Source organism: Sinohyriopsis cumingii, chromosome 2 (assembly GCF_028554795.1).
Source record: "Sinohyriopsis cumingii isolate HCF-2022 chromosome 2, ASM2855479v2, whole genome shotgun sequence".
Lineage (NCBI taxonomy): Eukaryota > Metazoa > Mollusca > Bivalvia > Unionida > Unionidae > Sinohyriopsis > Sinohyriopsis cumingii.
Window position 1 is genome coordinate 97,645,073 of NC_142962.1, and position 27,979 is coordinate 97,673,051.

General features: G+C 34.6%; 2 protein-coding genes across 3 annotated transcripts in view; both read left to right on the forward strand.

Annotated features, from left to right (window-relative positions):
- LOC149805443 (protein MEMO1-like) overlaps positions 1–10,446 on the forward strand; it is a 41,043-nt gene extending 30,597 nt beyond the window's left edge. For both annotated transcript variants that reach the window (XM_089950028.1, XM_089950029.1), the window contains one exon: positions 4,138–10,446. In XM_089950028.1, the coding sequence (XP_089806154.1) occupies positions 4,138–4,275 (138 nt within the window). In that variant the 3' untranslated portion in view covers positions 4,276–10,446. The remainder of the gene's footprint in view (positions 1–4,137) is intronic.
- Positions 10,447–21,098: 10,652 nt separating this feature from the next.
- On the forward strand, positions 21,099–27,937 carry LOC149805444 (uncharacterized). The gene is made up of 2 exons (XM_089936224.1): positions 21,099–21,242; positions 25,429–27,937. The coding sequence occupies exon 2, from the start codon at positions 25,431–25,433 to the stop codon at positions 27,759–27,761; it is 2,331 nt and encodes a 776-aa protein (XP_089792350.1). The 5' UTR covers positions 21,099–21,242; positions 25,429–25,430; the 3' UTR covers positions 27,762–27,937.
- The last annotated feature ends 42 nt before the right edge of the window (positions 27,938–27,979 follow it).

Genomic DNA, 27,979 nt, shown 5'->3' on the forward strand with positions numbered 1-27,979 from the left:
TATTTTACTCATAAAGTGGGCGATGGAAGCTGCATGAAAGCTATACACTCAAGGCTTCTACTCCAGACTGTTTCTGGTGATGAAGTCCAAGAGCAAAATTGAGACCTGTGATCAATCTTAGCAAGCTCAACCAATTCATTTTGGCCCCAAAATTCAAGATGGAGATGCTAAAGTCAGTCCGTCTTTCATTGTGACACAATGACTACACAATCAATTATGACCTGTTCAATGTGCCTTTTCACATTCCAATCCACACTACATTGTACAAATATATTTTCTTTGCCTGTTGGGGCACAGTATACCAATTCTTTATTCTTCCTTTTGGTCTCAACCAAAGCCATTGGGGCTTCGCCAGAAAAAAGATCAGACTGTAATTTCAAGGTTCAGGACAACCTCCTCACAGTGACGGGAGAGTAAATAGATGACATTCTTCAAAAACATTGGGTAAGTTCAATTTTGGTCCAAGATATAAACAACCTTCCTATCCTCATGTGCAATCTAGGGTAGATAATAAACATGAAATCAAATCTTATTCTGAATATTTTATCCTTATCAAAATTCCTTACACATCTCAGTCTCATATGTCTGCCTCAGAATGCATTGAAAATATTGTTATACAATTAGAGAGGAATTTTCATCTCCTTGGTCTGTTTAGTACTGCAGCAGATTTGTTACACTTTGGCTGCCTTTACATGAGCCCATTCCAAATGGCCCTTCTATCTCAGTGGTGACCTTTCATAGGCCATCTAGATCAGAATATTATGATATTGACGCACATCAAAAACTTACTTCTCCTGTGGCGAGACAGGAAGTGGCTCACAGCATAAATACCCCTCAAAAACCCACAACCACAACATCACAATTAATTTATATGCCAGTCTGTCAGGTTGGGAAGCACGTATGTTACCAGATTTTATAACAGTTGGTGTCAGGAGATGGCTATTCACATCATATTCCAGGAAATGAAATCCATCAGCAGTGTATCCAACAATTGGTAGAATGTTTGCACAGACTTACAGACCTAATACAGCCAGACAGTTTTAGTGGTAGCCACATACTTTCTCAAACAGGGATTGAAGAAATCACCTGACCTTTGTGTCGTGGTAAGGGATTACGTTTGGTGGTGTGCCCAATACTGATACCAAAAGTAGTCCAGAAAGTGAGGGACATGAACTGACTTATAGATCTGAGAGCCCTTCCACAATGTAACAAATCCTGGATTAACAGTCTGATTTCTCAGGCAACAGATGTGGCCAGGAAAGTCGTGGCAACCTCCATCCTGCTCAGGCGAATCAGATTGCTACTGTTTCATCCATTTTAAGAGAAACTCCTTCTGCCTGGCTCTTGCCAGGGATGTTTTGTGCAAAAAGGAGTTTGGATCTTCAGTTGTGGAGAGGATTGCAACAGCTAGAAGGTCTGTCACTCAGAAGGTATACAAAGGGAAATGGAGGGTTTTGAACAACTGTAGTCACATCAGTAATGTCACATCACTATCTGCCTCCATTCCACAGCTGGCCAACTACTTTTTCATTGAAGCCAAGAAGTTAGACCCAATCATTGTAGAAGGAAACTGGTCTGTGAAATTGGATATGTTCCAACATCATGGACGAGATGATAATGAACACAACACAGACCTTTCTGACTTGTGCAATTTTGATCTATCCAGACTGGTTCACTCATGTTACTCCACAAAATATGTACAGTTTCCATGAGCCTGTCATTTGAACACAATCTCTCCATTTAAGACATAGTGGAGTCAGATGGATGGTATGCCCAGACTATACCTTCTCTGGCTTTTATCTGCAGGACATGGTCTCGCAGAAGAGAGAACTGAACTTCGATCCAAGGGTAGCTGGATATACCTTGTAAATAGGCAGTGTTGTTCACTGCCCCTTGATTCATCTGGGAAAAACTTTAAAGACGAGAGCAATTAAGTGTATAACTATGGTCTCCAGCTGTGCTAAACTAAGATTAGGAGAATTTCATCCATTAGCAGAGCATGCTCCTTCACGGTGACATAGGATACTCAGTATATTTCCTTCTCTTACCTATTTTCCTAATGTAATGTAATCAGGTACTGAATTTGCAGGAGAAAGCAAATTTTTAGGGAATTGTGTTTCTTCTATAAGATTTACCTGATCACATTATAAATTATCCCTCCCACCCTTTCCCACTATGTGAGCATCTTTTAAGGTCTTACTCAAGTAAAACAAAAACTTGTTTAAATTGGATATACCAGTAGCACCTTAGTGGTTTGAAAAGGGAGTTAATCTGTAATAGTGGCTTCCCATTGACTGGATTACATATAGACAAAGATTTGTTTTAGATGTATTTTTGGGAGGGTTGGATTAAGAGAAAGAAAGCTATCCTTATGTAAAGTAATTAGGTAAGTATTATAGGAGAAACATAATTTCATACACAATTTGCTTTATTACAAATGACATATGATGTCACAAATAATCAAACAGTTCATCTAGATCATGTAACATCACATATCATCAATGTGTTCATTGAAGTCACCTATCACTTTAGATGATTTCTTAATGTCTGAGACATAAGTTATCTTTTCTATTTTAGAAAATTTATTTCTTTTATCTTATTGAGATAATTTCTTAAGATTTTTTTGGGGGTTCTATGGTACCTTGCCATTTTCTATCAATTTGCCCATTTTGCTGAGTCTACCATGGCAGAAGCTTGACATGGTGAACACTTTGGCAGCCAGGTATGTATCCATCTGTATATTTTATTAAGTTCAAGGTTAAAGTTGTTTACTTCCTTGCTGAACATAAGTTGGGCTTGGCATAAAGGGGGTTTCCCAATATGCTGTATTACCTTATCTGAGACAGGTTTATTTGGTTAAAAATAGAAAAAGCTCAGGTTTTCATATTTCATCATTACACTGGCCGATTCTCCATCTCTGGGACTATGTTCTGGTTGTATATAACATGACTGTTATCATTCATGCAGATTTAGGTATGAGTAGAATTTGTTCAGACTTGAACCTGAAAACAACTACTTAGACAAGCTTCCCCTTGTATTACATGAAGATGTGCATATATGCATCTTCATATATCACAGAAAAAGGACAAGAGAACTCACTTGGCATTTAACATCAGCATCTTTTACTTTTTTGTTGTCAAACAAGGTACACTTAACTAGTAATGGTTTTGTCTCAGCAAGGTTGAGCCAGCAATGATTTTGCTTGCTTGTCTGTATGTGTGTGTTTTGAATTTTTTGCATAACTTTAAAAAAAATTCAGCCATACTGCTATGATATCTGCACTGGGGCATCAAGCCATAGACATGTAGCATCATGTCCCACCCATTCACTTCATCCTGACACCAGGCTGATAAGTCCTAACACTAACCTCTTCATGCTGAGCATGAAGTGAGGCAGCTGTTAGTACCATTTTTATAAGCCTTTGTTATGACTTGGTCGGGGTTTGAACCCGCAACCTCCTACAACTATGACAGATGCTTTAACCACTTAGGCCACCAAAGTGGTCATTTTGCTTGCCATTTTTTACAATTACTCTCTTTGGAGTTTTTTCTATTTTGTCTGGCCATCTGATAGCAAGTCATTTTCCTGTGATGTCCAACTTGGTACAGTTTGAATCTTATGAAGCCACTGTGATATTTATCCTGTAAGTATGACATGCAATTGTTTCCCCTAGGGTTGTAAAATTGAGAGTCAAAAGTCCCCTTTGTATCAGAACTGTGGGTCAGAATGAGAAGAAAACAAACCTTAGTGTCAGAACTTGGGGTCATATAAAAAATTTGGGGTCTCAGCTGCACAAATGAGGGTAAATGAAACATTGCATACATCCAGTCTGGCATTTCTTTCAGTTTAATTTTTGATGATTTTAATGCCAGTTAGAAAACAAATACCAAATTTTATACTCAGATTCTTCTCAGTTCCTAATTATGTTTGGATGTCTAACAAATTTAGGTGTCATTTACATCAAAGGAATAGGAGACTTGATACACATATATGTATCTACAAGGTACCACTACATATTATTTTGGAAGATCCTTTTGAATTACATAGTTTTCTTATTATCCTTATCTTCTTTTCTACTTATTATTATATAAAAACATCCTCATTTTCACTGTATATGTTATCATTATGTCATTTCAGGCTGTTGATGCTATTCGTCGAAATGGAAACGGGTTTAAAATGTCTTTCAAGTTTGTGAAGTATGCTCAATCCAGTCAGTGTAAAAGCATGAGAGATTCATCAGTTAGCTATGCAGCAGGTGCCCTCATGGTTCAGTGATGTCACTTATCCTTAGGCCCTACAATTTATAGTTAGTAAAATTCATTCTATTTTGAAGAGAACAGTTCACATGTGTGGATGGATGTTCTGTTGGGAGTTTTCGTATTTTAAATTAAGCTGCTTAATTCCTTGGTCGTTTTCAGAGTTTGAGAATAAGTTGAGCTTGTACTTATAATCTGTGTTCATTTGTGTATTTGTGCACTTTTTTGCATTTTGCATGCATATCTTTACTGGTGAGTCGAAGGAACTGTAATCATGTTCATAAACAAGTTTGTACATGTCTGGGTATTAATTCGACATGTACTGCGATTTGTTTTGATAAAATTATTGGGCTATGGCTCATTGTTTTATTTATTATGGACCATGAGTAGAAGGTGTGAATGAAATAAAGTTACTGTTTATAGTTGGATTAATGCTTATTTTCTTAAATACAGTCAGGTCTCATTACAATGATAGGGTTCATTTCCAGGCATTTAACTTTCATGTCTTATTTTTGTCAACCACATAAATAAATGAAATTAGAGTAATAAGTCAGAATATCAATAAATACTTCCTATCAGATATAATTATTTTTAATCTGAAACATATTTTCTTCCATTTACAGCTAATTTTTCTTGATAAAAATGTTAACAAACTATCCTTTGTCATGCTGTTGATGGAAGTCAAATAACAGGGAATGACAATCTCATTGTCAAGAATAATGAAGACAAGAAATATGAATGTTTGTTTTTTGAGAAATTGCAGTCTGATTCAGAACTGAATATTTCATCATGAAGATCAAAGTTACCACTGAACATATTTGTTCACACTAGTTTTCTGTTGGAACCCAGATATTCTGTTGTGTTTAATCAGCTTGTAATGAGGGTTGACTGTATTTCAAATATCTCAGAAGTTGATGCTTGAAATATATTACTCCTGTAAAAAGAAAAATTAAATAATACTTGTATAACATGTAGTTGATCATTCTCGGTCTTTGCCTTTTTATAAAATTTGTGCTCATGCATTACAGTACGAGTTTTTAAGCTGTTTGAATGGATTTAAAGATCTGGAAGTTGATGTTAATTTAATGCTTCGTGTATTATACACACAGAAGTTTTGAATGCCATTGTTATGCAAGACTTTATGCAACATATTATTTTACTTTAATGAGATATTTGATTTTTGTAAGTTACTGAATTGTATTTTGCATATTTAATTAACTGTATTTCCTCAGAGTAAAACCTTGGCACCAAGGATTTCTTCCATTATGATTAAAGTTGGATGGTAAATTGCCAAAATAGGTGGAGCATTTGGGGGACCACTGCAACAAAGATATTTTTTTTTTTTTTTTTAAAGTAACTGGGTGTAAAGTAAAAGTAGTCAGGTAAATCAACCAGCTCCTGGCTAATAGGGAAAGTCCTGTTTACTAGTATGCCATTTTTTACCCTAGAACTGCTGTATATTCAACTTCAGTTCTTTACAGGCAGGAAAGTGTAAGACTCGCTGGATTATAAGTAACTGAGTCAATTATTCTTCAGACAGCCATAAGATCATCATAATACTTGCACACGCCATAATAAATGCAAACTCTCCTATTTCGGTCAAAAGCCACGCCACAATATTAATTTCTTTGTGATTTTTAAGTATAGAATGCCTCATGGGAGGGTAGTGGCTTCTTATATCTGCCTAAAAGAATATAATTTTCTTGGAATGTACCATGCATGCCTGGTTTCTCATTTTCTCTCTAATTTGAGAGTTAAATCAGTCTAAAAAAACATGACAGTAATTAGAAAAAGAAAAAAATCCCTCAGAAGTTGAGAGTTCATAATGTAGATAATGGGAGTTAAGTTTTTTAGTATGTACAGATACATAATTAAGATATATATGACATCATGTGTACACTTATTATGATTAAAATTAACTTCGTAAAATTGATCCACAGTGCATGTATTATACAGCATTTGAATACAGTCATTATACTGTGTCAGCCTTAGCATATTGTGAAACATGGGTATTTTTTTTCTCTTGAAAATGGTGACACTTGCAGCGGGAAGATTTTGTGTCAAAATTTTGTTATGTACAAAGAGGTCATGCACTGGTTTACAAGCAAGGTATTAATATGTGGACACTTTCATCTCAAGGTCTATGGCCTTTCTGTGAATGGAAATAGCTCTCAAATAATACAATAATCCCCATATTGGAATCATTAAAGTCACATGATACAAAAATGGATGTAATCCAAGAGAGACACAATATTGTTCATGTGGGCTGGTTGGAAAAGCCATAGATGTTATGTTTGTGGTTATATGAGTGAATGGTCAGAATTTGGCCCATGTTCAAAATTAGATCATATCTTCCCAGCTTATTACATTTGAGTTATTTATTCACCTGGCCAGAAGGCTAAATTACCTTGTGGTATGGTCCATTGTGCATTGTCCATTCACAATTGAGTTATTTATTCACCTGGCCAGAAGGCTAAATTACCTTGTGGTATGGTCCATTGTGCATTGTCCATTCACAATTGAGTTATTTATTCACCTGGCCAGAAGGTTAATTACCTTGTGGTATGGTCCATTGTGCATTGTCCATTCACCTGGCCAGAAGGCTAAATTACCATGTGGTATGGTCCATTGTGCATTGTCCATTCACCTGGCCAGAAGGCTAAATTACCTTGTGGTATGGTCCATTGTGCATTGTCCATTCACAAATTACCTTGTGGTATGGTCCATTGTCCATTGTCCATTCACAAATTACCTTGTGGTATGGTCCATTGTGCATTGTCCATTCACAAATTACCTTGTGGTATGGTCCATTGTGCATTGTCCATTCACAATTGCTTTTACATCTTCTCAGAAAGAGCTGAACAGAATATTTACACAATTTGACAGAAACCATCGTTTGGATAAATCTCTCAGATTTGTTCAAATGATGCCAATATGCCATAAAACATATTTGCCATTATTCATACTAAAAAATTTTTAAAAAATTCTTGGCAAGAACCACTGAACAACATAAAATGAAATTTGATGGAAAGTGTATTCAGGTGTACGGCTGCCATAATAAGAATGATTAAAGCTGGGAAAGTCACCTGTGAGAAGGACTGTTGAGAATCATATTTTGGAGATTATATGAAGTTTATAGCAGATTTATAAAAAAACAAAAACAATTTAGAATACAGGATTCATAAATTTAAACAAATCATTTGCATTAATAAAATACTACACATTGAAGATTATATTTAATAATTTGTAATTTGAAGTTTAAAAAAAAATGTAAAATAGGAATATAATGAGCAGCACTCGAAGAAGATTGAACAAAGTATGTTTAAGAATAGCATGGAAAACAGGTGTATGCAGTCTTGTGGAATCAGTGTAGTCTGTTGTGCCTTTTGGCAAGAATCTTACTTTTATAGCCCAACAAGAACTACCCATAGTTGTTAAATTCCTCAAAACAGTAATGACTTATTATAGTGTTGGAAATATTTTTGTTTTTGTTATTGCATGCATATGTATTATTTTATGGCATTTCTTTTAATTTTTAATTTTAATGTCATTGTTCACAAATTATTTTAATTTAAATTTTTTATTAAAACGAACACAACAACCTCACAAATAGTTATTCAGTATGTTTTTCTCTTTAAACGCTTCAGATTTAATTACTGTCCAGACGTTCTAGTTTTCCAAAAGCTAACCATGGACATTTTCCAACCATAAAGTAAAAGAATTAAAAGAAAATGACAACCAACAAAAAAGATTTTCTTGAAATTGTGACCAGATTACACATATCATTTCAGTCATTGTCAATATTAGTTGACATAATATTCATTAAGAAGCTTACCATTTCTCAGTTTTTTTAGCACCTACTTGACATGGAACAAATGTCATGATTCAGTTATAGCTGCTAATTGTGATCTGTTCAGATTTGCAGCAGGTTGTATCAAATACAAATTATTCAAGTAATTAAATAGTAAGTGCACATTCAACTCTTGTATAACATGTTGAGTAATGCTGACATGGTCATTTATTTTTGGAATAAAATTAGGTCATAAAACTATGGTTCACTTTCAGTAAATAAATTAGTAAAGATTAAATCTTATTTTGAATGACCAATCCGGTTTTTTTTTTAATCGTGAAATTGGAAACACTCCTATTATGTTGTTTAGGTCTAATAGGCAGTATAGCAGTTAAGTACTCCAAACTTTTCTTTCTAGTCCACATTGTTCTATATTTATGGATTTTGTTCCCATGCTTACTTGTCAGTTACTCAGAGGAGCAATATGAGGCCTACTAGAATCTCTTGTTTTTTTGCCCGCAGAATAATCCAAGATGTTACAGTTGCATTATCCATGTTTTGTGCTTTACTATGGTGCATGTCTTTAATCTGACAAATATTCATCTCTAAACATAATTATATAGCTTTACATTAGATTTTTAGTCATTTTGCACCTTAGGATCACTTGTTTTTGTCTGCAGTATTGGTACAACATTTGTTGCTGTCATTATTTCACTTTGGTATTCTTTGTTAAACAATGTGAATTTTTCTCTCATGAAATTATTCCATCAGGCTCATATTGAAAATTTTAATAAGAATTGTGTGAATTTTGGAAAATAAGAACAAAGTCTTGCTTTGGAGTCAATAAAGGCCTTAAAATATTGTTTTGATATATATTTATAGACATTTAAATTTCCGCCAATGCTGTGGTGCAAACTTCAGTTATAGTTAATTAATTTGCTGATATGCTGGTGCAGTGGCATACTAAGGTTGGCGTGAGGGGGGTCCACCCAGGTGACAGCCAGAAAGAGGTGGGTGCCATCGGGAGAGTTGACATACCAGTACAGGTTTTCAAACTGAATAAAAAATTTGCCAAAGTAAAATTTATTTCCAATTTGCTTATGACAGCACTGTACTGTTTAAAATTCTACATGCAAACATATTTTTCTGTGTGTTTATATTTAAAATTATTTGCGGGGGTGCCAAAGGAAGGATCTGCCCTGGGTGCCAAATACTTTAGGTATGCCCCTGCTCTGGTGTATTTATTTCATTTTCCTATATACTGGTGTATTGTTTAATTTGCATATAGACTGACATATGACATTTTAATGGAGGTAGCACAGAATCATTGAATGGACTTGAATGATACAGTTTTGCTCCAGTTCTTATGGAATATTTTGTATTCCTTATAATCATTCACCCTCTTTACATTTAAACAGTGGTTAATCAACAAAATATCTTCATCAAAATTATTTCATAGCAATAAATTTAGCACTGTGCTCATTTTGAGAATTTACCTTAAATTTTTTGTTGATAAAGAATGAACAATTAGGTCTAATTGACAGTCACAACTGTTTGAACATTGTATTGTCAAGCCTGCCTTGACAGAGGTTTCACATAGAAATCACTATGATGTGTGATGCATGTCTGTCCTTGTATCCATCCACACCCTAGATCATCTGTCTTTGTATCCATCCACACCCTAGACTGGCTGTCCTTGTGTCCATCCACACCCTAGATCATCTGTCTTTGTATCCATCCACACCCAAGACTGTCTGTCCTTGTATCCATCCACACCCTAGATCATCTGTCTTTGTATCCATCCACACCCTAGACTGTTTTCGTATTCATCCACACCCTAGATTGTCTGTCATTAGCTCAGCATTAAGAGATTAGTGCTAGGGCTTGTCAACCTGGTGTCAGGATAATGTGACATGATGCTTCATTTCTGCGGCATGATGCCCCAGTGCTAGATTTCACTATAAACTGCCACACAGCAGAAATCATAGAGATATGATTGAAATTTTTTAAAAGTTACATTAAAGATCCAAATCACAGACAATCACACACATGAGCACACAATTAATTTACACAAAAAAGCATGGGAGTGAGCTCTGCATGCAGACCATGGTCAGTTTCATGTACTGGACTGGACACATATGCACTAGTGTTCATAGACTGCTCAATAATAGTCTCCATTCCAATCGCATTTCAGTGAATTATGATTACAGGAGAATACTCATATTTGTAAAGTATATGCTTTTCCTCTTGTATGTTGCAATGATGTTTGGTAGGCTCGTCATATTGCAGTATTAGAATGGTCATTTGGTCATTGATTATTAAAATGTATGTATGCTATATCAGGAAGAAAAAAATTAAGGGTCTTTTCTTTTAGATCAAAATAAATTCAATGAAAATTTGTATTATGTACAAGTTATTCTTTACTTTATTACATTTTTACCAAAAATTTGCAAATGTCATATTTTCAGTCAACACTTATTTTCAGGCTTCACTAGTATTTCCCATGGGGAGTTAAACAATCATATTTCAGTTTGTTCTGATGCATACATTTCTCGAGTGAAATGTTGATCGCCAAGAGATTGTACATCCTTTCATGTTGTCTTACTGGTAAGTTTTTTCACTAGATGATATTGATGAGATTGTTGATTTTCTTTGTGACCCAGATGGCTCTTAAAAATGTGATGTTTTGCAATTGCATGCTGTCAGATGAATTGATTGGAATTTAAAGGTTGAAATGAGACCATCATATCACTTACCTCAAAATTATTTAGTATGAAGATTTATACAATATCAGAAAATTTGGACAAGGCATGATCATTTGTTAGCAAGATATTTAGTTTTAAATTTACATGTCAGAATGTTCCCCCTAGACCATGTACAACTTTGTGGCAGCTTCTGTGATTTGATTCTGTGTGATGCACTGGAGAAACCATGCATTGCGAATCACCATTCTTGTTCATCATGGGATGGAGGTTTGTCATTGGCGGATTTATTAGTGCTATTATGTTCTTGCCATCTCAACATCACAAAATATCACAAGTATCTTGAAGTAGCAAGTTTGTTATCAGCTAAATGATATGAAAATTCAGTGTATCAAACCACAGTTTTCTTTTGTGAGAGAGAGAGAGAGAGAGAGATGAAGATGTAAGACCATTGTATGTTCCTTAACTTGGACATCTTTATTGTAAAACTTAAATAATTTAATTCTTTAAGTTATAAACTGAAAATTTAAGAGAAACTTGCTGTATTATGAAGTAAATCCAAAATGATTCTAAAATGTTCTAAAATAAGTCTAGAATAATTGAGTGTTCTGAATGCATTTCCAAGTCTCGAATGTGCTGATGTACCAGTATCTTTCAGTATGCTGAAGTGCCAACAGTCTTGATGTATTGTAATGGTGTTGTCCAAAAACAACTTGGAATGAATTCACAGTGATCACGAAATGTCCAGACTGTCATACAAGCACGTGTAATTCCAATTAATAATTTAAATAAATGATTCTTCTCAGATTAAATCTAAGCACTACATTAAATACACCTGCAGACTGATATTAAAACAAGTACATACCAGGCAATGGGAACTAGGAATCTTTGTACTTCTATCTATCTATCTATCTATCTATCTGTCTGTCTGTCTGTCTGATTTTTCATTGCAATTCATCCCACTTGACTTGTGATTCAACACAACCCACCTCACTTAATCATCCAATGGGAAATTACCCCCAAACTTACCCCAAACTTGTCAACAGGTTCAATATATAGAGCATGAAAACAAATCAACCTATTTATAGTTCATTGCAATCTATAGTCATGGAATAAAGTTAGAGGTACAATATAGATATACATAACACTGTGCTGATAACTGCTGAAGACATGTAAATCTACAATTTCAGAATACATGATATTTTGTCCACCCAAAACTATATAAACAATGCAGTATATGGGATGAGGAAGTTTCATATGCAACTGCTAGAGAAGACTTGAAGCAGGAGGTTAAACAAGTGGACGCATGCAGCCTCAACATCACACAAATAGAATATGAAAAACTAAATTGTATTGTCAGCTAAAAGTCAACTGGAAATACATGTTACTGAACCGTATTCTGGAGAGAGAAATAGAGAGAGAGATCCGTATGCAATATTACTGAAGATAGATGACTACAGCAACAGATGAATTCAAGGCAAAGGTGGTCTAGTTCCTTCCTTCACTCCCACCATCTCCACCCCCATTCTCATCCCAGAAATCGCTGACAATTTCAGATCTTAGGTACCTCCTAAACCCAGAAGAAAGAGAGGGGGCGATTAAAATTTAAATCTGGACAATTTTTCTACGTTATAATTAATTTCAGCAGTAAATATAATTTGGCTTTTATATAGAGCTGTCAATCAGTGACCAAACTTCCCTGTTAATTATTGGGCTGTTAAATATGACGCTTGCAGTCGGAGGATTGCATATAGTATGAAAGCCACCGTGTTTCCTCACATGCATCTGCATACTTTTAATATCAATAGGAAATTTACTGCAGTTTGAGTAAAATGTAAAAAAGCGGAAATAAGACAATTAGAAAACAAATTGATAGTATTCTAGTGTCAGGACTTAACATTTTATGAAACATAACCTTTAATTTTCTACCAATAATGCTGATGCATTTTCTAGCATGGTCATGATTACTAAAGCTTGTAAAGACAATAAATGACTTCGTCACAAAACTCTGAACAAATTCATATATGTCTGTGTCCTGGCCCTTCACATTTTATGCAAATAATACATATTCTCCATAAATGTAGGTTGTCAAAACCGAAAAGTAATATAAAATTCGGAATAATTCCTTCTTAATAAATATTTGACCACTTTTTGATTTGTACTCGACTGGATATCCTCTCAGATAAAGGTATTTGTATCCGGTTTTGTACAAACGATGTTGATTTGTAATCATATTTGGTGTCTGATGTTAAAACAAGAAGTATTTATATCTTTTAAATCACATCTACCAATTTGACCTTTCACGTTGTTGACAAGATGATCTATGTTCCATGTCAGACATAATTGAAAAAATATAAACTACTCGTAGGAAACTGCTCGATCAACTTTTAGCAAATCAAGTGGGAATCAAGCTGAAGTAGAGTCAAAACACTTGCATTTTACGCTCAAATGAAGATTGTCAATGGTTGTTTTTTCTATGAAAATTATAAAATTAGGTACTTTTTATGGTCAGTAAACGCTAGAAATTAAAAAGTACTTGAGTTTTTCCAAAATATTTCTTGGGGCTGAATAAAAATATATAATCTAAACTTGTCCCGACTGCACATGATTTGGCGCAACAACTGCGTTTTCATCAAAAAGCTCCATCTGATGTAAGCAAATACCTGGTAGCAAGTTCAATATGTGGAATGCGCTCACTCAGAACTTTTAGTCGATTTTCCAAAATGAACAGTCGGTTGTAACATTAGTAATAATATTTTCTGGCATTAAGATTACTTAAGTATGATTATTCATGTATCACTGTAAACTAAACTACAATGGCGCAGGATGACTTGCTACACGTGAATAACCAGGGCCAGATTAAGGCCTTGCGGGGCCCTGGGCACAGCCAACATAGGGGCCCATAGCTATCCTGCCTTGTCCATGGTTATGGTTACAGTACTATTAACTACACTGCCTGTGAAATCAAACGATAATATACAGGACCCCTTGAGCCTCGGGGGTACTGGGCACGTTGCCCAATTTGCCCTATGGATAATACGGCCCTGTGAATAACACTGTGTAACACTTCGTTGTTACAGTTACAAAGCATAATACACGCTTGTCCTGCCTTTTGCACATCCACACTAATGGTAATGGGTGTTACGTACCTTTTTAGCATGACAATCAAACACGAATATATGATGAAATATTCTAAGAAATAATTAATTTTTTTAAATCAAAGGATGCGATGGCCTTATTTAAAGGTTTTGCCATCCTTATCATCCAGACCTAGAAATACAAAGTGAGGTTTAGTAAAAATGGAGAAAGTTTGGATCAAATAGAGTAAAAGAGATGTGTACGATTTTCATTTTATTCGAGGTCTATAAGTTATATGTGGATATGTCCCATTTAACTTTAAAAAAAAATATACACAACCATGGCAAATTTCTGCAATTACGGAAAGAGTTCCGTATCCAAGCGAAAAGAAAATATTGTTACGGAACTTAAGATGTAAACGTTCCGGTGAAAATCGATTAGAGTCGTCGTATGCCACGTTTCTCTTCTTCACCGCTACCGTGTCCACCATTAATACTACTACTACTATCGTTCTCGTTTCTGTCGGAGATGGTGCTGATGTTGAAACTGTTGTTGGTGTTACTGTTGATATGCTACTGTAAGCTAGTTTTGTTGCTGTTATTGTTGTTTTTGTAGTCATCTGAATGTAAATATTATGAACTAAATGATGTGATTAGCATTCTGTATCAGTGTTATATAGTGATTTCATCTGCCAACATAATTTTTGGAGCGAACACTTAACAAATAAAGTTTGTTCTCATTCGAAGGTAATGCATAATCTAAATCAGTTTCAGATAATAAAGATTACCAAGGTTGAACATATTATATACAGTCGATGGAACACGATAATTGGAGGATTATCTTGCAACCGATGCATCATTTTCATTATTTCGTCTGTATGTTCCTTAACTTGGACAGCGTATATCAAAATTAATTAACTGGTCAGCCTGGTGTCAGGATAATGTGACTGGGTGGGACATCATGCTACATGTTTGCGGCATGATGCCTCAGTGATATACATCACTTTAAACTGCCACACTGCAGACATCGTAACGATATGACTGGAAATTGTTACAGCTACGTTAAAAATATAAATCACACACACACACACACACACACACACACACACACACATTAGGTTTGCCAACAATGACAATAACAGTAACAAAGAAGATCCAACTGTGTGTGTGTGTGTGTGTGATTTGGATTTTTAACGTAGCTTTAACAATTTTTCAGTCATTTTTTTAAATTAAATTTTGTTCTAAATTATGGCATGATTTGTATGCTTATGGCATGATTTGTATGCTTGAAACCAAACTTTGTGTTTCAGACGTGATTTATAGGTTTATTCACCAAGTAACGAAACAAAAATGTCTTAGGAATCTTGATATCGTGTTATTTATAAAAAAAATAAATTTTAAAAAGAACGAAGAAAAAGAGCTCTATGGCTACATTACGTATATGTATTCATTCTATGAGCATGTAAGTTAGTTAAAATTATAAAAGTTAATCGCTAATGATGATAAAGATGACGGTTTATGTTTTGTTTATTTACTCCCTGAAATATTTATTTTTAACTGGTGAGAATATTTAAATGTTTGATGCAGAAATCACACCCCTGTGTATATCGCATGCCAATCTGTCTTTATTTTAGAGATATGAATGCAAGAACATCTATTGATGCTGCCTATATGGAGGTTGATACATTTCTGGCTGGTTATTTGGATTTTGATAATACAATTACAGATTATTTTAACAAAGTTTCTTCGCTAGATTAAAAACATTGATCACAAAAGCCATCAAGTCAAGACAGATGTTAAGAAAGGAGGAACACAACTCATAATAATCTTGAAATACTGAATATATGTTGTAAAGATCAAGACGTGAATAAATTCTCTGTTCTTAATGTATCTCTTATTGATTCTACTGTTTCGAGAGTAGAATGTCTAAAGCCTTATAAAAAAAAAAGTTCGAAGTGATCTATATACATTCACTTTTAGTGTCGGTCATTCTTTATTGACTCTTCCCATTAATCCACGTTAGTGTTACGACTCTATAAACTAAGTAATAGAAAGAAGCAAAGCTGACAAATTTTTCTAAATCTTAACAAATAATTTAAGTCTCTAAGTTCAAAAACGAAACTTTAAGAGGAAATTACAGTATTATGAATTTAGTCCAAAATAAACCTAAAATGTGATAGAAATAAGTAAAAAAAAAAACAATCGAATGTTCCGAATGAATTTCAGATCATCGAATATACTGATCTACTAACAGTCATGATGTATCGCAATGTTATTTTTCAGAACTCCTTTTAATAAATTCACACTAGTTCCAGAATAATATTTTATTCCAATTAACACTTGGTAATTCCAATGAATAATTCAAACAAGTGTTTCCTCTCAAATTATATATAAAAACAACATTAAACACATCTGCAGACTGAGGTAAAAACGAGAAGAAAGGGAACAAAAATGACATAATTGACAAGCTCTTCCTATTTATATATGCCCATGCAACCCTATTTGTTACGTAACATTTCACAATACCCTATATCGCAAAGAACCCACCTGACCAACCCACTGAATGGGAAATAACTTAATTCTTCTAAGAACACATCCGACCCGACTATCCAATGCGAAATTACTACAAACTTGTTAACAGGTTTAATATATGGGTTGAACATAACTGATTAACACCTATTTATAGCTGAATGTCTTGAAAATGGAATCAACACCCCTTGACCAAACGAAAAAAAAAAAATAGCCATGTAGTATCTTGTTTATATAGTTGGTCACTGCAATTTAGTCATTACAAAAATTACACACAGTATGGATACAGTCATGTAGCAAAGGTTACCCAAGGGGTGTGTGTGTGTGTGTGTGTGTGTGTGTGTGTGTGTGTATATATATATATATATATATATATATATATATATATATATATATATATATATATATATATATATATTACTTACATTATACACTGAACAGATTTATAAAATATTGGGATGAGGTGACAAGAACAAAAAATGTTTACACCAATTTAAATCTCAGCGATTTGAGTAAATTTTTATTATGACGAAAAGAAACCAAAGCATTATTACTTAGTAAATAAAACCGATTTAAAGTCCTAATACTGTATGGACCCATTATCATCCCTTTTCAGAACACTAGCTTACAAAACATTTGAAATAAGATGCAAAATTGTTACTCATTCTGGATTAGGATGACTGTTTTGGCAGTGAATGTTATAGGATTAGGATGACTGTTTTGGCAGTGAATGTCATAGGATTAGGATGACTGTTTTGGCAGTGAATGTAATAGGATAAGGATGACTGTTTTGGCAGTGAATGTCATAGGATTAGGATGACTGTTTTGGCAGTGAATGTAATATGATAAGATTGGATTATTCAGAGGATATATACGTTAATTTTTGTAGATATACGGAAATGTTTCACACGTGAAGTTGAAACATTATATTGCCATGAGTGTCTTCCTGGCAATATAAGATGTTTCTACTTAACAAGTAAATGAATTCTTTACGTGTGACTGTATTGCTACATCGACAAAACAGTCCCAAGTTTTACAATAATTTTAGGACAGCGACCGTTTAGAAATATACCTTGTACATATAATGCTTCGATTTGTATACTTTGCCAAATAAATGACTGATTTCAAATGAAAATAAGAGAATTTTATTTTATTTAAAATATCTCTTGAGCGGGTTCATACAGTGAACATTGTTGGGGTGGGGTTACTATAGCAACACCATAGAGTGGTCGTAGAAAGCAACAAAAAAAAAAGAAAGAAAAAAAAAAGAAAATGAAATAATTCTTACAATGGAAATAAATTTTGAAAAACATACAAAGGAACATATATATTTCCTAAATGGGAAAAGAAGGTACAGTAGTTACAATTTTGATAAAAGTGGAATCGCTAATGTGGCATTAAAAAAGTAAAAAAGTATATAATATTCCGAACAATATTACCAGGAACAAAGTTTCAAAACTTCGCTCAAGGAAAACAAGAGGGTTTTGGGAAAATCATTAACAAATTAGAAATTCGACAGGAGAATTCTAACATGAATATTGAAGAGTTGTATATTTTTGAAAGGCCTGTAACACAGCCCCAGTAACAAATGAAAATTGGGAAGATTATAAAATCATCAATGCCTACATTACTAGTGATTACATTACTACATGTTTTACTTCATGTGTTACGAAACCTAAGAATTGTAACGCTTTTGCTATGACGGAATTGTAACCGAGTATACAAAAGCATCTTAAGTCGACATAAAACTACATTCATCTTTACTGAACGTAAACGGTAGCGAAAAACTAAACGTTGTTTCAAAGCACTCCTGTCTATATACTACATGCAGAATTTATAGGCAACCGCTATACATCATAACAATTATGCGTATGATTAACTTTCGAATGTCACGCATTCGCGGAAATACAATACATTGTCAAGTATGACATCTAATGATCAGCTTCGATGTTGATCTGACATTTTCGACCATAATTGGAAAATGCTTATAAAGACCATTCTTCAAAAAGCAGGGTGATATGATACATGGTTAAAAATAGAAGTGATGATATTAGTGATATAACAATTATATTAAAATCATCCTCTTATATAAACGCAAACAAAACTAGTTATCTGTCTTAGACAATTGGTCCAAAGAAAGAAATTTTTCCAAAATGTCAGAATACCTTTAGGGTGATGAAATCCGTTACCTGTCTGAATATGAATTCTTGATGGAGGGTACACTGAATTTGATTAAGAAATATTACATACGTCCTACTATTTTTAGGTATCAAAATTAAACGGCAAATAACGATACAAATAATAGTGAAAAATGTAATAATATTTCTTAGCAAAATTATAAATGAATTAGAAACTGAACCTAATTTTCGATAGCAGCATATACCGATTCTACATTCCTACCTGTGGCGACTTTTATATTCGAACTGAAATATATCAAAATATTTTTCCTTTAAAATCATTCCTTAGATACTCCTTGGACTTTCAAGCAACGTTTAGATAATCCATGTACTACACCCCTACTTTCTCTTCCTCCCCCCCACCCCGAAGTTTATTGTTTGGTCTCTTTCCTTTTTCTCTCTTATCCCTTTATTTAAATTACACAACGGTGGCTTCTTATGTTATAGCACCTTAATTACAGCTCATTGTTCCTGACTCATATGCCATATATGTATGACCTCATTATTATATTTTTTCTTCAAAAAGGTTTTGTTCTAATCTGTAAAGCAATTCTATTTCTGAAAATCTGATGTTGTATTAGTCGTATCTGTTATTTTGTTATTCCGGTCAGTACTTTTTTTGTAACCAAATTGATCCCTTATAATTTTAATTTCTTGATCCTTTTGTTAGATTTTGGTTCATTATTTCTCTGGTATCACTCTCTGGAGTATCGATCTCGGCGTTTGTTCTGTGCTGAATTAACTTTAAACATTGTCATATCTTAGGTATACAATCAATATTTTTTTCTCGTTCTATTTACATCGTTCGTTCTATCGCAGTAGAGATTTCTCTAAACTTTTTGAAAAGAATTCATATTCATCCACATTACTCTTTTTCTGGAATCATCAATCAGGTTATTAGATCCGTGATTTTGCTCTTTCATTTACACTCTGTTTAAAAGGACTTCACTTCTCAGTGTGTCCCCTCTATATCGTAAATTCATCAAATTCTAATCATCCAGAGTCTTAAGTATTTGATTATCAACAAACTTTGTTAGCCGCATCAACTTTTTCTGCAACATCTACTAAATTGTAATTGTTGCTGTTGCTTTGGTTTTAGTCGGTGTTTATTGTTCAGCTTAATGCAACATGTTTTTCGTGTCTTACTGACTTAATTTGCAATCTTAAGAACTTAATAAGACCTTTAAGCAGTATTTCTCTAATCGCCCTATATATTATTTGATATAGGAACGTTATATACATATATTATTCATTTGTAACCTTTTAATTTTCGTCTTTAATACTGATATTCTATCAGTTTACTATACCCTTCTGTAGGTGTTTGTAAGTATGACAATCGGATGAAATACATTTGTTTAATGAAACGGAGGAATAAAACAATTACTTCTTGAGCTACAGCATTACTATCGATAAAATGTCAATAATTGGTTTTTTAAAAGCAAATATATTAGAACTGTTGTCTTTCCTATTACACGTGCATCTGGTCCTACGTCTACTACCCCTTCATTTTTTCCTTTTGCATCTTCGTCTCGTCCAACTCTATTTCCAACTCCATGTGAACAATTTGTTGACATTAGTGAAAAACTAAGTCAAGTAATTATTTGAGCTAATTAACAAAAAAAGTAGCATTATTATGGTTTTATTGTTGGTGTGACTAATTATTTAAGGGTATTGGACAGATTGATTGTTTCTTTGCTAAACATGATATTTTGGTTGTTTTAGCGCTAGTGAGTTTGTTACTTTCATTGCTGATCAAAACTCATGAAGAAGCTCACAAGTAAGAAAGAAATTGTTGAGTACATACATATTTCTCATAGATCCAGACTTGTGAACGTGAACAGAGGTGAAATGGATGGTGTTACTGAACTTTATTTTGATATTTTATTTACCAGATTTGGACAGGGGATAAGCGAAAGCACAAGATGGATGTTTGATAAAAATGAAGTACATATATATCTATCAACCGCTCCGAGAAAGTTCGTATATATTGTTCTGAATGGAATGAGAACAAAGAGCTTGTTAAGTCGTAACCAATACGGATGAAAAATGTTTCTTTTATGCCGTGAATTCTGTCTATTGTACACCAATGACTTGTCCCTCGATCTTAACTTGGAAACTATTAACATGCCCACGCAATAGCGATATAAAGAGTTGAAATGAAATCACACATATATCAAAGATATGTCCTAGGTCATGCCCCAGCAGTAGAGGACTTGCCTCTGGGCCTTAACTTGGACACTGTTAAAATTCACGGCCTTTATACAGGAATACATTGAATGGGCATGAGGAGATAAATGTACTTTTGAAGCGCCACACATCTCTCGGTTATGCCCCTTGAGTAGCAAGGGACTTTGCCCATAACTTGTATGCTCTCAAGACCCACGTCTTTAACGGGCCACGAAAATACCTATGACTTATTTACAATGTTGCAACATTGTCCCCTAGGTCAGGTTATGCGTCTAGTGTCAAAACTTGGATGCATGATTTTTATTTCAGTTTAAATCATATTTGCTATTTGTTATGTGCTCATTTCTTTTGTACATATAGTAAGACAATGTTGATATCTTGCCCGGCTCCGTACATGACTATGTCTGGTCTTCAAACTTGCACATAACGTACTAAGTTAGAGATAAGATACTGACCCATTTATGAGCGTAAACACTGCTCAACCTACGTCAAAACGCTGTGGATTCAGTCTTAGACTGGTTTAGGTAAGACACTTTTGTAAAAATATGTTTTATCTAGAAAATATACATATCGTAGGGACGTTTTATTTTTTTTATTCTTTGAAAAAGTTCTTATCATTCATTAAGAACAATCATTTCTATATTTAGAATAGAAAAAAGGTCAGAAGATAAACTCGAGTTATTGCAAATGCTTGGTTTTGTTTGGGTATTATACATATGTGGCATGTATTAAGTGTCTGATTAGTACAAATATTAACTCATCTGGGATTTTCTCATGAAATTTGTTAATGTTCGTCCTCCCCATCAGACCCACTTCAGATATTAATCTGTTAATGTGACGGATGATTTGGACTTCTATTTGCTCACATAATTTCGATTAAGTATCAATTTTTAATTTTTTTTTAAATTTCATATCTCAAAATGTCACCGTGATAACAAGGAGAGATAATAAGAGTTTAAGTTGCACGTGACGTATCGAGGTGAAGTGGATTGATACAAAAATGCTTCGGTTGGCGATACAAGCATGAAACTCAGCATTAAAAAAAATTATACACAGATAACCGTGCCAGAAAAATACACTGATTTATTTCTCATTATGTTACACTAATAACAGTTCAAAGGGGGAAATTATTATGCAAAATGCGTGCCGAAGTGAGTATGTCTGCCGAAGTATGTGTTTCACGTCTCTATATCAGTCACGTTATTTACTTCGACTCCGATCCAACCCTCCAATAAAAAATTTATAATGAATATTTAATACTTCACAAAAGATACCCCACTGACAGAATGGGGAACATAATAGATGCACTCTGAGCTATTCAGTGTAACAATGCCTATTGCACATTTTGTATCTTTGCTTACTGTCCATTGTGTATCTTTGCCTTTTGCCCATTTTGTGTCTTTGCCTGTTGTTAATTTTGTGTCTTTTCCTATTTCCCATGTTTTGTCTTTGCCTATTGCCCATTTTGTGTCGTTGTCTATTGCCGATTTCGTATCTTTGCTTATTGCCCATTTTGTGTCTTTGCCTATTGCCCATTTTGTGTCGTTTGTCGCTTCTTTTTAAAGAAAAGTAGACATTTTAGTGGCGAATTCATCCCCAATGGCAGCACTAATATCTTACAGTTTATTTGGCACTGGCATAAATCCGAATACATGTATATTCAAGCAACCAGCAACATAAATAATGTTAAGGTCATGACGTCATAATTTTTGTGACTTCAAATGAAATCTAAACAGTACATAAAATAGTAAATAACTAAAACAACAAGAATTAAATTATGCGAGGAAGCAAAATGAGTTTAAGTATCTTTGATTTATACAAAACGGAATTTTCTGTACTACTTTACATTTCATTTTTATTTTTGTTGCTCATTTTATTACAATTTTCGTTCATTTTTTGACGAATGTTGGTATTTCTGAAATCAAGTATAATAGGAGAAAAATTATTGTATAGTATTAGAAAATCAGTTTCTAATGTTTATCATATTATAAATTGTGTAAAATTTTTAATATTAAAATACATGTACCATTTGTAGGTAAATGAAGTTTCGGCAACTTTCTACTGAAATAATGCTAAGTTATTTTGTTAGTACTGTTTTACTGTAATATACGATGATATGAACGGAAGGTTAATGGTCTTCAACTCATGCCAAACAACATTTTCTTTATAAAAAATAAATCCTGATAAGTTAAGGTGGGCTATTCTCCCGATCATTGTAAGCCGACCGCATGTTTTACCAAGTATATCTACGGACTGGATGTTCATGTGTGTGTGTGTGTGTGTTTTTTTTTTGGGAGATAATTTTATAATTTTCTCCCTGCTTAAATGAATCTACATACATTGAATAACAAGGGAAGAACTTGGATAAATCCTTAAACAGATACCATCCAGTACCAGACTTAAGAGTACATCTGACCAATTTTCGTGGAATAAAGGTAACATAATAAATTTTATCTGATTTCTCCCTTAATGACAAAGGTGTCATTCTTTCATGTCATGTAGTTTTGCGCAAAATGTTAATAATTTCTGTTTTTTCTTCTTTACAAATACGTATAAAACAAATATCATTTAAAGAATTAACCAATGCATTTTTATTGTCAGCTAAAATGGAGAATATCATGCTTTTGTTTGTCTAAATATATGAGGAAGGAATTTTTGACGCTTTGTTTCGCTGCAAAACTAGCACAATTTCAGCACACTGTCCACAGAGTAGTATGTTAGTTATAAAATCTGATTTGCACAGGTTCTTCGTGGTCATTACATTTGTGGGTTTTCTGAAATACCTGCATTGATTCTCGAAATCTTTATTATTTATTGATTTTTCGGGGTTCTACGTTTGAACTCCTTATTGGTGTTCTTAATCGACCAAACTACCTCTTAAATATTTTTATTTGTGAATTGATTACTTGATTGTTTTTCAAGTCCAGCGTTTGAACTTCTTATTAGATATTAAATTATAAAAACGATTTGATCTTGTCCGTCCCTATTAGGATCATTATTTCTACACAATTAAGGTTCAAGAAGACGTAAATAATAACATTATTGTGAAATATACAAAGGATTAATCGTGGATTGACCAGGGTGTCTAATTCTGTAAACTGTAAAAGTAGCTGATAAATGATATAGTTAAACATTAGTAATTTTAAGAATTTATTTACAGGCCAATGCAAAATTTGAAGCAAATATAGCTAGGTTTAGAGTAGTAATGACCTATCGAGGACTTGAACCTGACTTAAGGACACAATCCATTTCGGTAAATGGCATAGAAAGCTCACGTGCAGTTGTGGGGATGGTTACCGAAGCATTTACAGTTCAAATAACAAGTTTTTTCTCTATAAAATATTATTTTAAAAATTGGTTGATGTCCCACAGGTTATAATTGCCGTTCTCCCTGGCCAATTTATGATAGCTCGACTAAACTAAACTAAGTTCGAATCCCGATGAAATCCAAATTGTAAGGTGATGACGTATGATGTGGTCAGCGTCATACTGATGTGTCAACAGTTCTTTGTGTAATCACAGAAAATAATATTCCAGTTTTGTTTTAATTCTCTATAATTTTTGATAAATGTCTTTGTCCAAGAATTAATTTAGAGTACTAGTATTTCCAGGGAAAACAAACTTGAAATCCAAATAAATTGAAGAAAACAAAATAATTGGCCCAAAACTGGTCACAAGATTAAACACTTTAACCTCTCAAGTGTTAAGGCAAGAATGACTATTCTTTCTCAAAACATCAATAATAGATCTAACTGCAACGCAGAACAGATGTCCGAATGTGGGTCAATCCTCTGGAAAAACCAGAGTTTGTAACAATTGCTACATGTTGTTTGACACGTAGGCCAGATATGATCTTGACTGCAATCAATGTTTCTTACTTTTGGAATGAATAAAAAAATTATTTAAAAAAAGTTGTTTACCAGAACCTTTTATGGTTCTGAATCAAGGTCAGAAACTAGAAACAGTGTTTCTATTATTAGTTATTTATAACTGAATAAACTTCTGGACAATGTCAAATCCAATAAATAAACTTATATTACAATAACATGTAATGAAATAAAATATTTAAAACTAACAAACAGACAATTAAATTAAATCAAATATAAATTAAATTAAATATGCATAACACCATGAACCATACGTCCTACGAAGGATAATTTCATGACAATGAGATCTACACAACTTGCTCCGTTTACTAACTTGTGACTGTCTGTCTTCAACAGAAATCCACTGGTTGTGTTGGGTCATCTATTGCACTAATTTCTGAGTAGTACACGTAACAACAGGTGATAACATGACACGTAGATCTTGTTGTTGCACTATCCAGCCAGCATTTTGAATTGTTTTATTTTTATTTGCTTCGTATAGTTTTATTTTGCTTTCTTTAAAAGTCTTATTTTAAGAAGATTCGTCTTTATTATGTTTAGTTCAATTTAAATACGAGTTTAGAAGTACACAAAAGCGTTAGAACTTGTATGAGCTCCAGGGAGCGAGACTATAAGAAAAATCGTCTCTAGGATTTGTTAAAGTATAATTTAAATACGATTTTAGATGTAAACAAAAGCGTTAGAACTTGCATGAGTTCTCAAGGAGCGAGATTAGTAGATTATTATGAGGCGATAATAATGAGAGTTCCCCACTCAGGAAAGAATGAAACTAAGCTGATGTACGCAGACTTCTATCTGATATTTTTTTTATATATCATTCTAGGTATGGGAATGACATGGAATGTTCCTCTGTGGGCCGCAGTCTGTCTCTTTAATTTAGTGACCCTTGTAGCTCCATGGGACCCAGATGCAGGAATTGAAAAATCCCTGACCAAACTTAGTGGTGTTCAAGTATGGGCGACGTCTAATAATGAAAGCGCCCACAAAGTGCTAGACAACGATGATAACACTCAATGGACGTCTAGCAACTGTCTTCCTATGGACTACATCCGTCGATCGGACCAAAACATCCTATACGGTTTATGTCCGGGACGTTGTCACAGCAACAATCCTCAGGACCAGGATCTCGATAAAATAACTGACGGAAAGATTTACACTGTCTCCCAAATAAATCCATGGACTGAAACTGTGAGAAAGGCGAGTTTTCAGATAATTCTACCCGAGTCTACGATCCAAGTTCTAAGTATTTGGGGAATATACAAAGGTAACACCAAGGTCATTACTGTCGATGGTGGCGGTCATGAGACAGACATAAGATTACTCAATGCCACCGATAGTCATCACGAAATCAGGTTTAATAATTTGTCTGGTGTATCGGCACTGAAGATAGAGTCGCCACATGATCTCATTGTAAAAGAAATCTCGGCCTTAGGTGCGAAGGGGTGTGCGGAGCGAATCATTGTTGATTTGGGGCAAGTTCAACGGATTGGTGTTGTGCGGACGCGTCATTGGGCAGGAGCTAAAGCCGCTATTTCGGCAAAACTTGTGATGTCCAATGACCAACAAGTTTGGACAACGGTCAAGGAGTTGGTTCCAGACGCACTGGGAGCGGTGGAAACTGTTTTCTCCCCTCCTGTCGGGTACCGATACATTGCTGTTGACTATGAAGTCTTTTCTGCCAATTATCGCCATGTCTACTGTTGGGAGATCGATGCATGGGGTGAACATAGTAAATGGGGTCCTTTGCCAACACCTGTTCCTCAAGAAAATACTGTTCGAGAAATTTTGGGAGTGAATGGCATCTGGGGATGGGGTCATAACAAATACAGCGATAGCTTGGTCGCAGGGGAAGGTCCCTTCCTCTATAATCAAATGTCATCACATGCGAGGAATTACCACAATCTGAACTGGGACGTTTTAGACCCAGATTTTAGTCCCCGATTTGCGCAAATGGCTGAATTTCATGGTACAAACGCGACATGGTGGTTAAACTGGGACCGGGAATATAGTACATGGCATAAGGCTGGATTATATGTGGATGTTTCGTTACAGTTTACTGCCAAGGACTTCCCAGAGTCTTCTTGGAATACTCCAGAACAATCTGCTTTTCAATATGGCGAAGAGTTTGCATCCCATTTCGGTCCGGCCATTGGTAATGGATTCGTCAACGCTGTTGAGGTAGGAAATGAGCCATGGGATTATCATTCAAGTTTCTATGCATCTTTACTGAAAGCCATGGCTTCAGGTATTCGTGCGGTAGATCAAAACATAACCGTACTTTCTGGAGCCTTCCAAGCCCATGACAAAAACGCCGACAACCCGCCATCAGGCAATTATATTGGAACCAGAGTAAAGGAGGATGCCATTGGTAATGTTAGCGTTATAAACACACATGCATATAGCTTTATCACCAACGAGAATGGCCAAAGAATCGCTACGTATCCAGAAGATCAAACATCATCTTTTAACAGTATCAGAAATATTTTGAGATGGAGAGACACCAACTGTCCCAGTAAACCAATATGGCTGACTGAGTGGGGTTGGGATTCTGACGGCGAAAGTGAAGCTTGCAAAAACTCAGAGTGTGTTTCAGAAAATGCTCAAGCTTTGTATGGAGTCAGAGGATTGCTTATGATTACGCGTCATCAAATTCAAAAAGCAACATGGTACTTTTATGCCAACCTCGACAACTGTGACACTCTATTCTGTCGCAGTGGGTTGACTAGTTCCAGATTGCATAACTTCACGAAAAAAGCTGTCTTTCGGGCCTTTGAAACCGTTTTGCAACTGATAGGTGACAAATATTTTGTTAATGTTTTTAAAGAAGATTCTGGTGGATACGTCTATTTATTTGGCCAGCAAATGAATAATCCTGATACAACTTCCAGCAAGGTAAACAGCTTCGAGAAAGCAACTCACATTGCCGCTTGGCTTCCAGTTGATGCTGCCAACACAACATCGATAAGTATAACTCTGGACTTTCCGAGAGCGGTGAATATTCTGAATGTCTGGCGAATAACTGGAGCCACGCCACCAAAGCAGAATGCACCTGGAGACATTACAGTTAACGGAAAGCACGTATCACTTAATATTTCTGCAAGACCATTGATCATGGAGATCGTACATCCAGATCACGTTGGCGAAATTGTGGGCTAGGCACAAGGCGGTGAACAGTGTCACATTTATTTTGTACTCGTTCAGCATGCGATTCTAGTTCCTGACGATGTAGAGAAAAATCAAATGATGATGGCCTAAGCACGTTTCATAAATGTTATCATTGTTTTAGTTGATGCAACTGTAAAACATGTGCAAATAAACATAATAATCTTTCACATATTTTTTTACTTTAAGCAACGTCCGTTTATTCGTGACCT

Bases quoted from the DNA above. Each gene is read 5' to 3' on its own strand.
- LOC149805444 (XM_089936224.1), top strand. From the start codon at position 25,431: ATGGGAATGACATGGAATGTTCCTCTGTGGGCCGCAGTCTGTCTCTTT.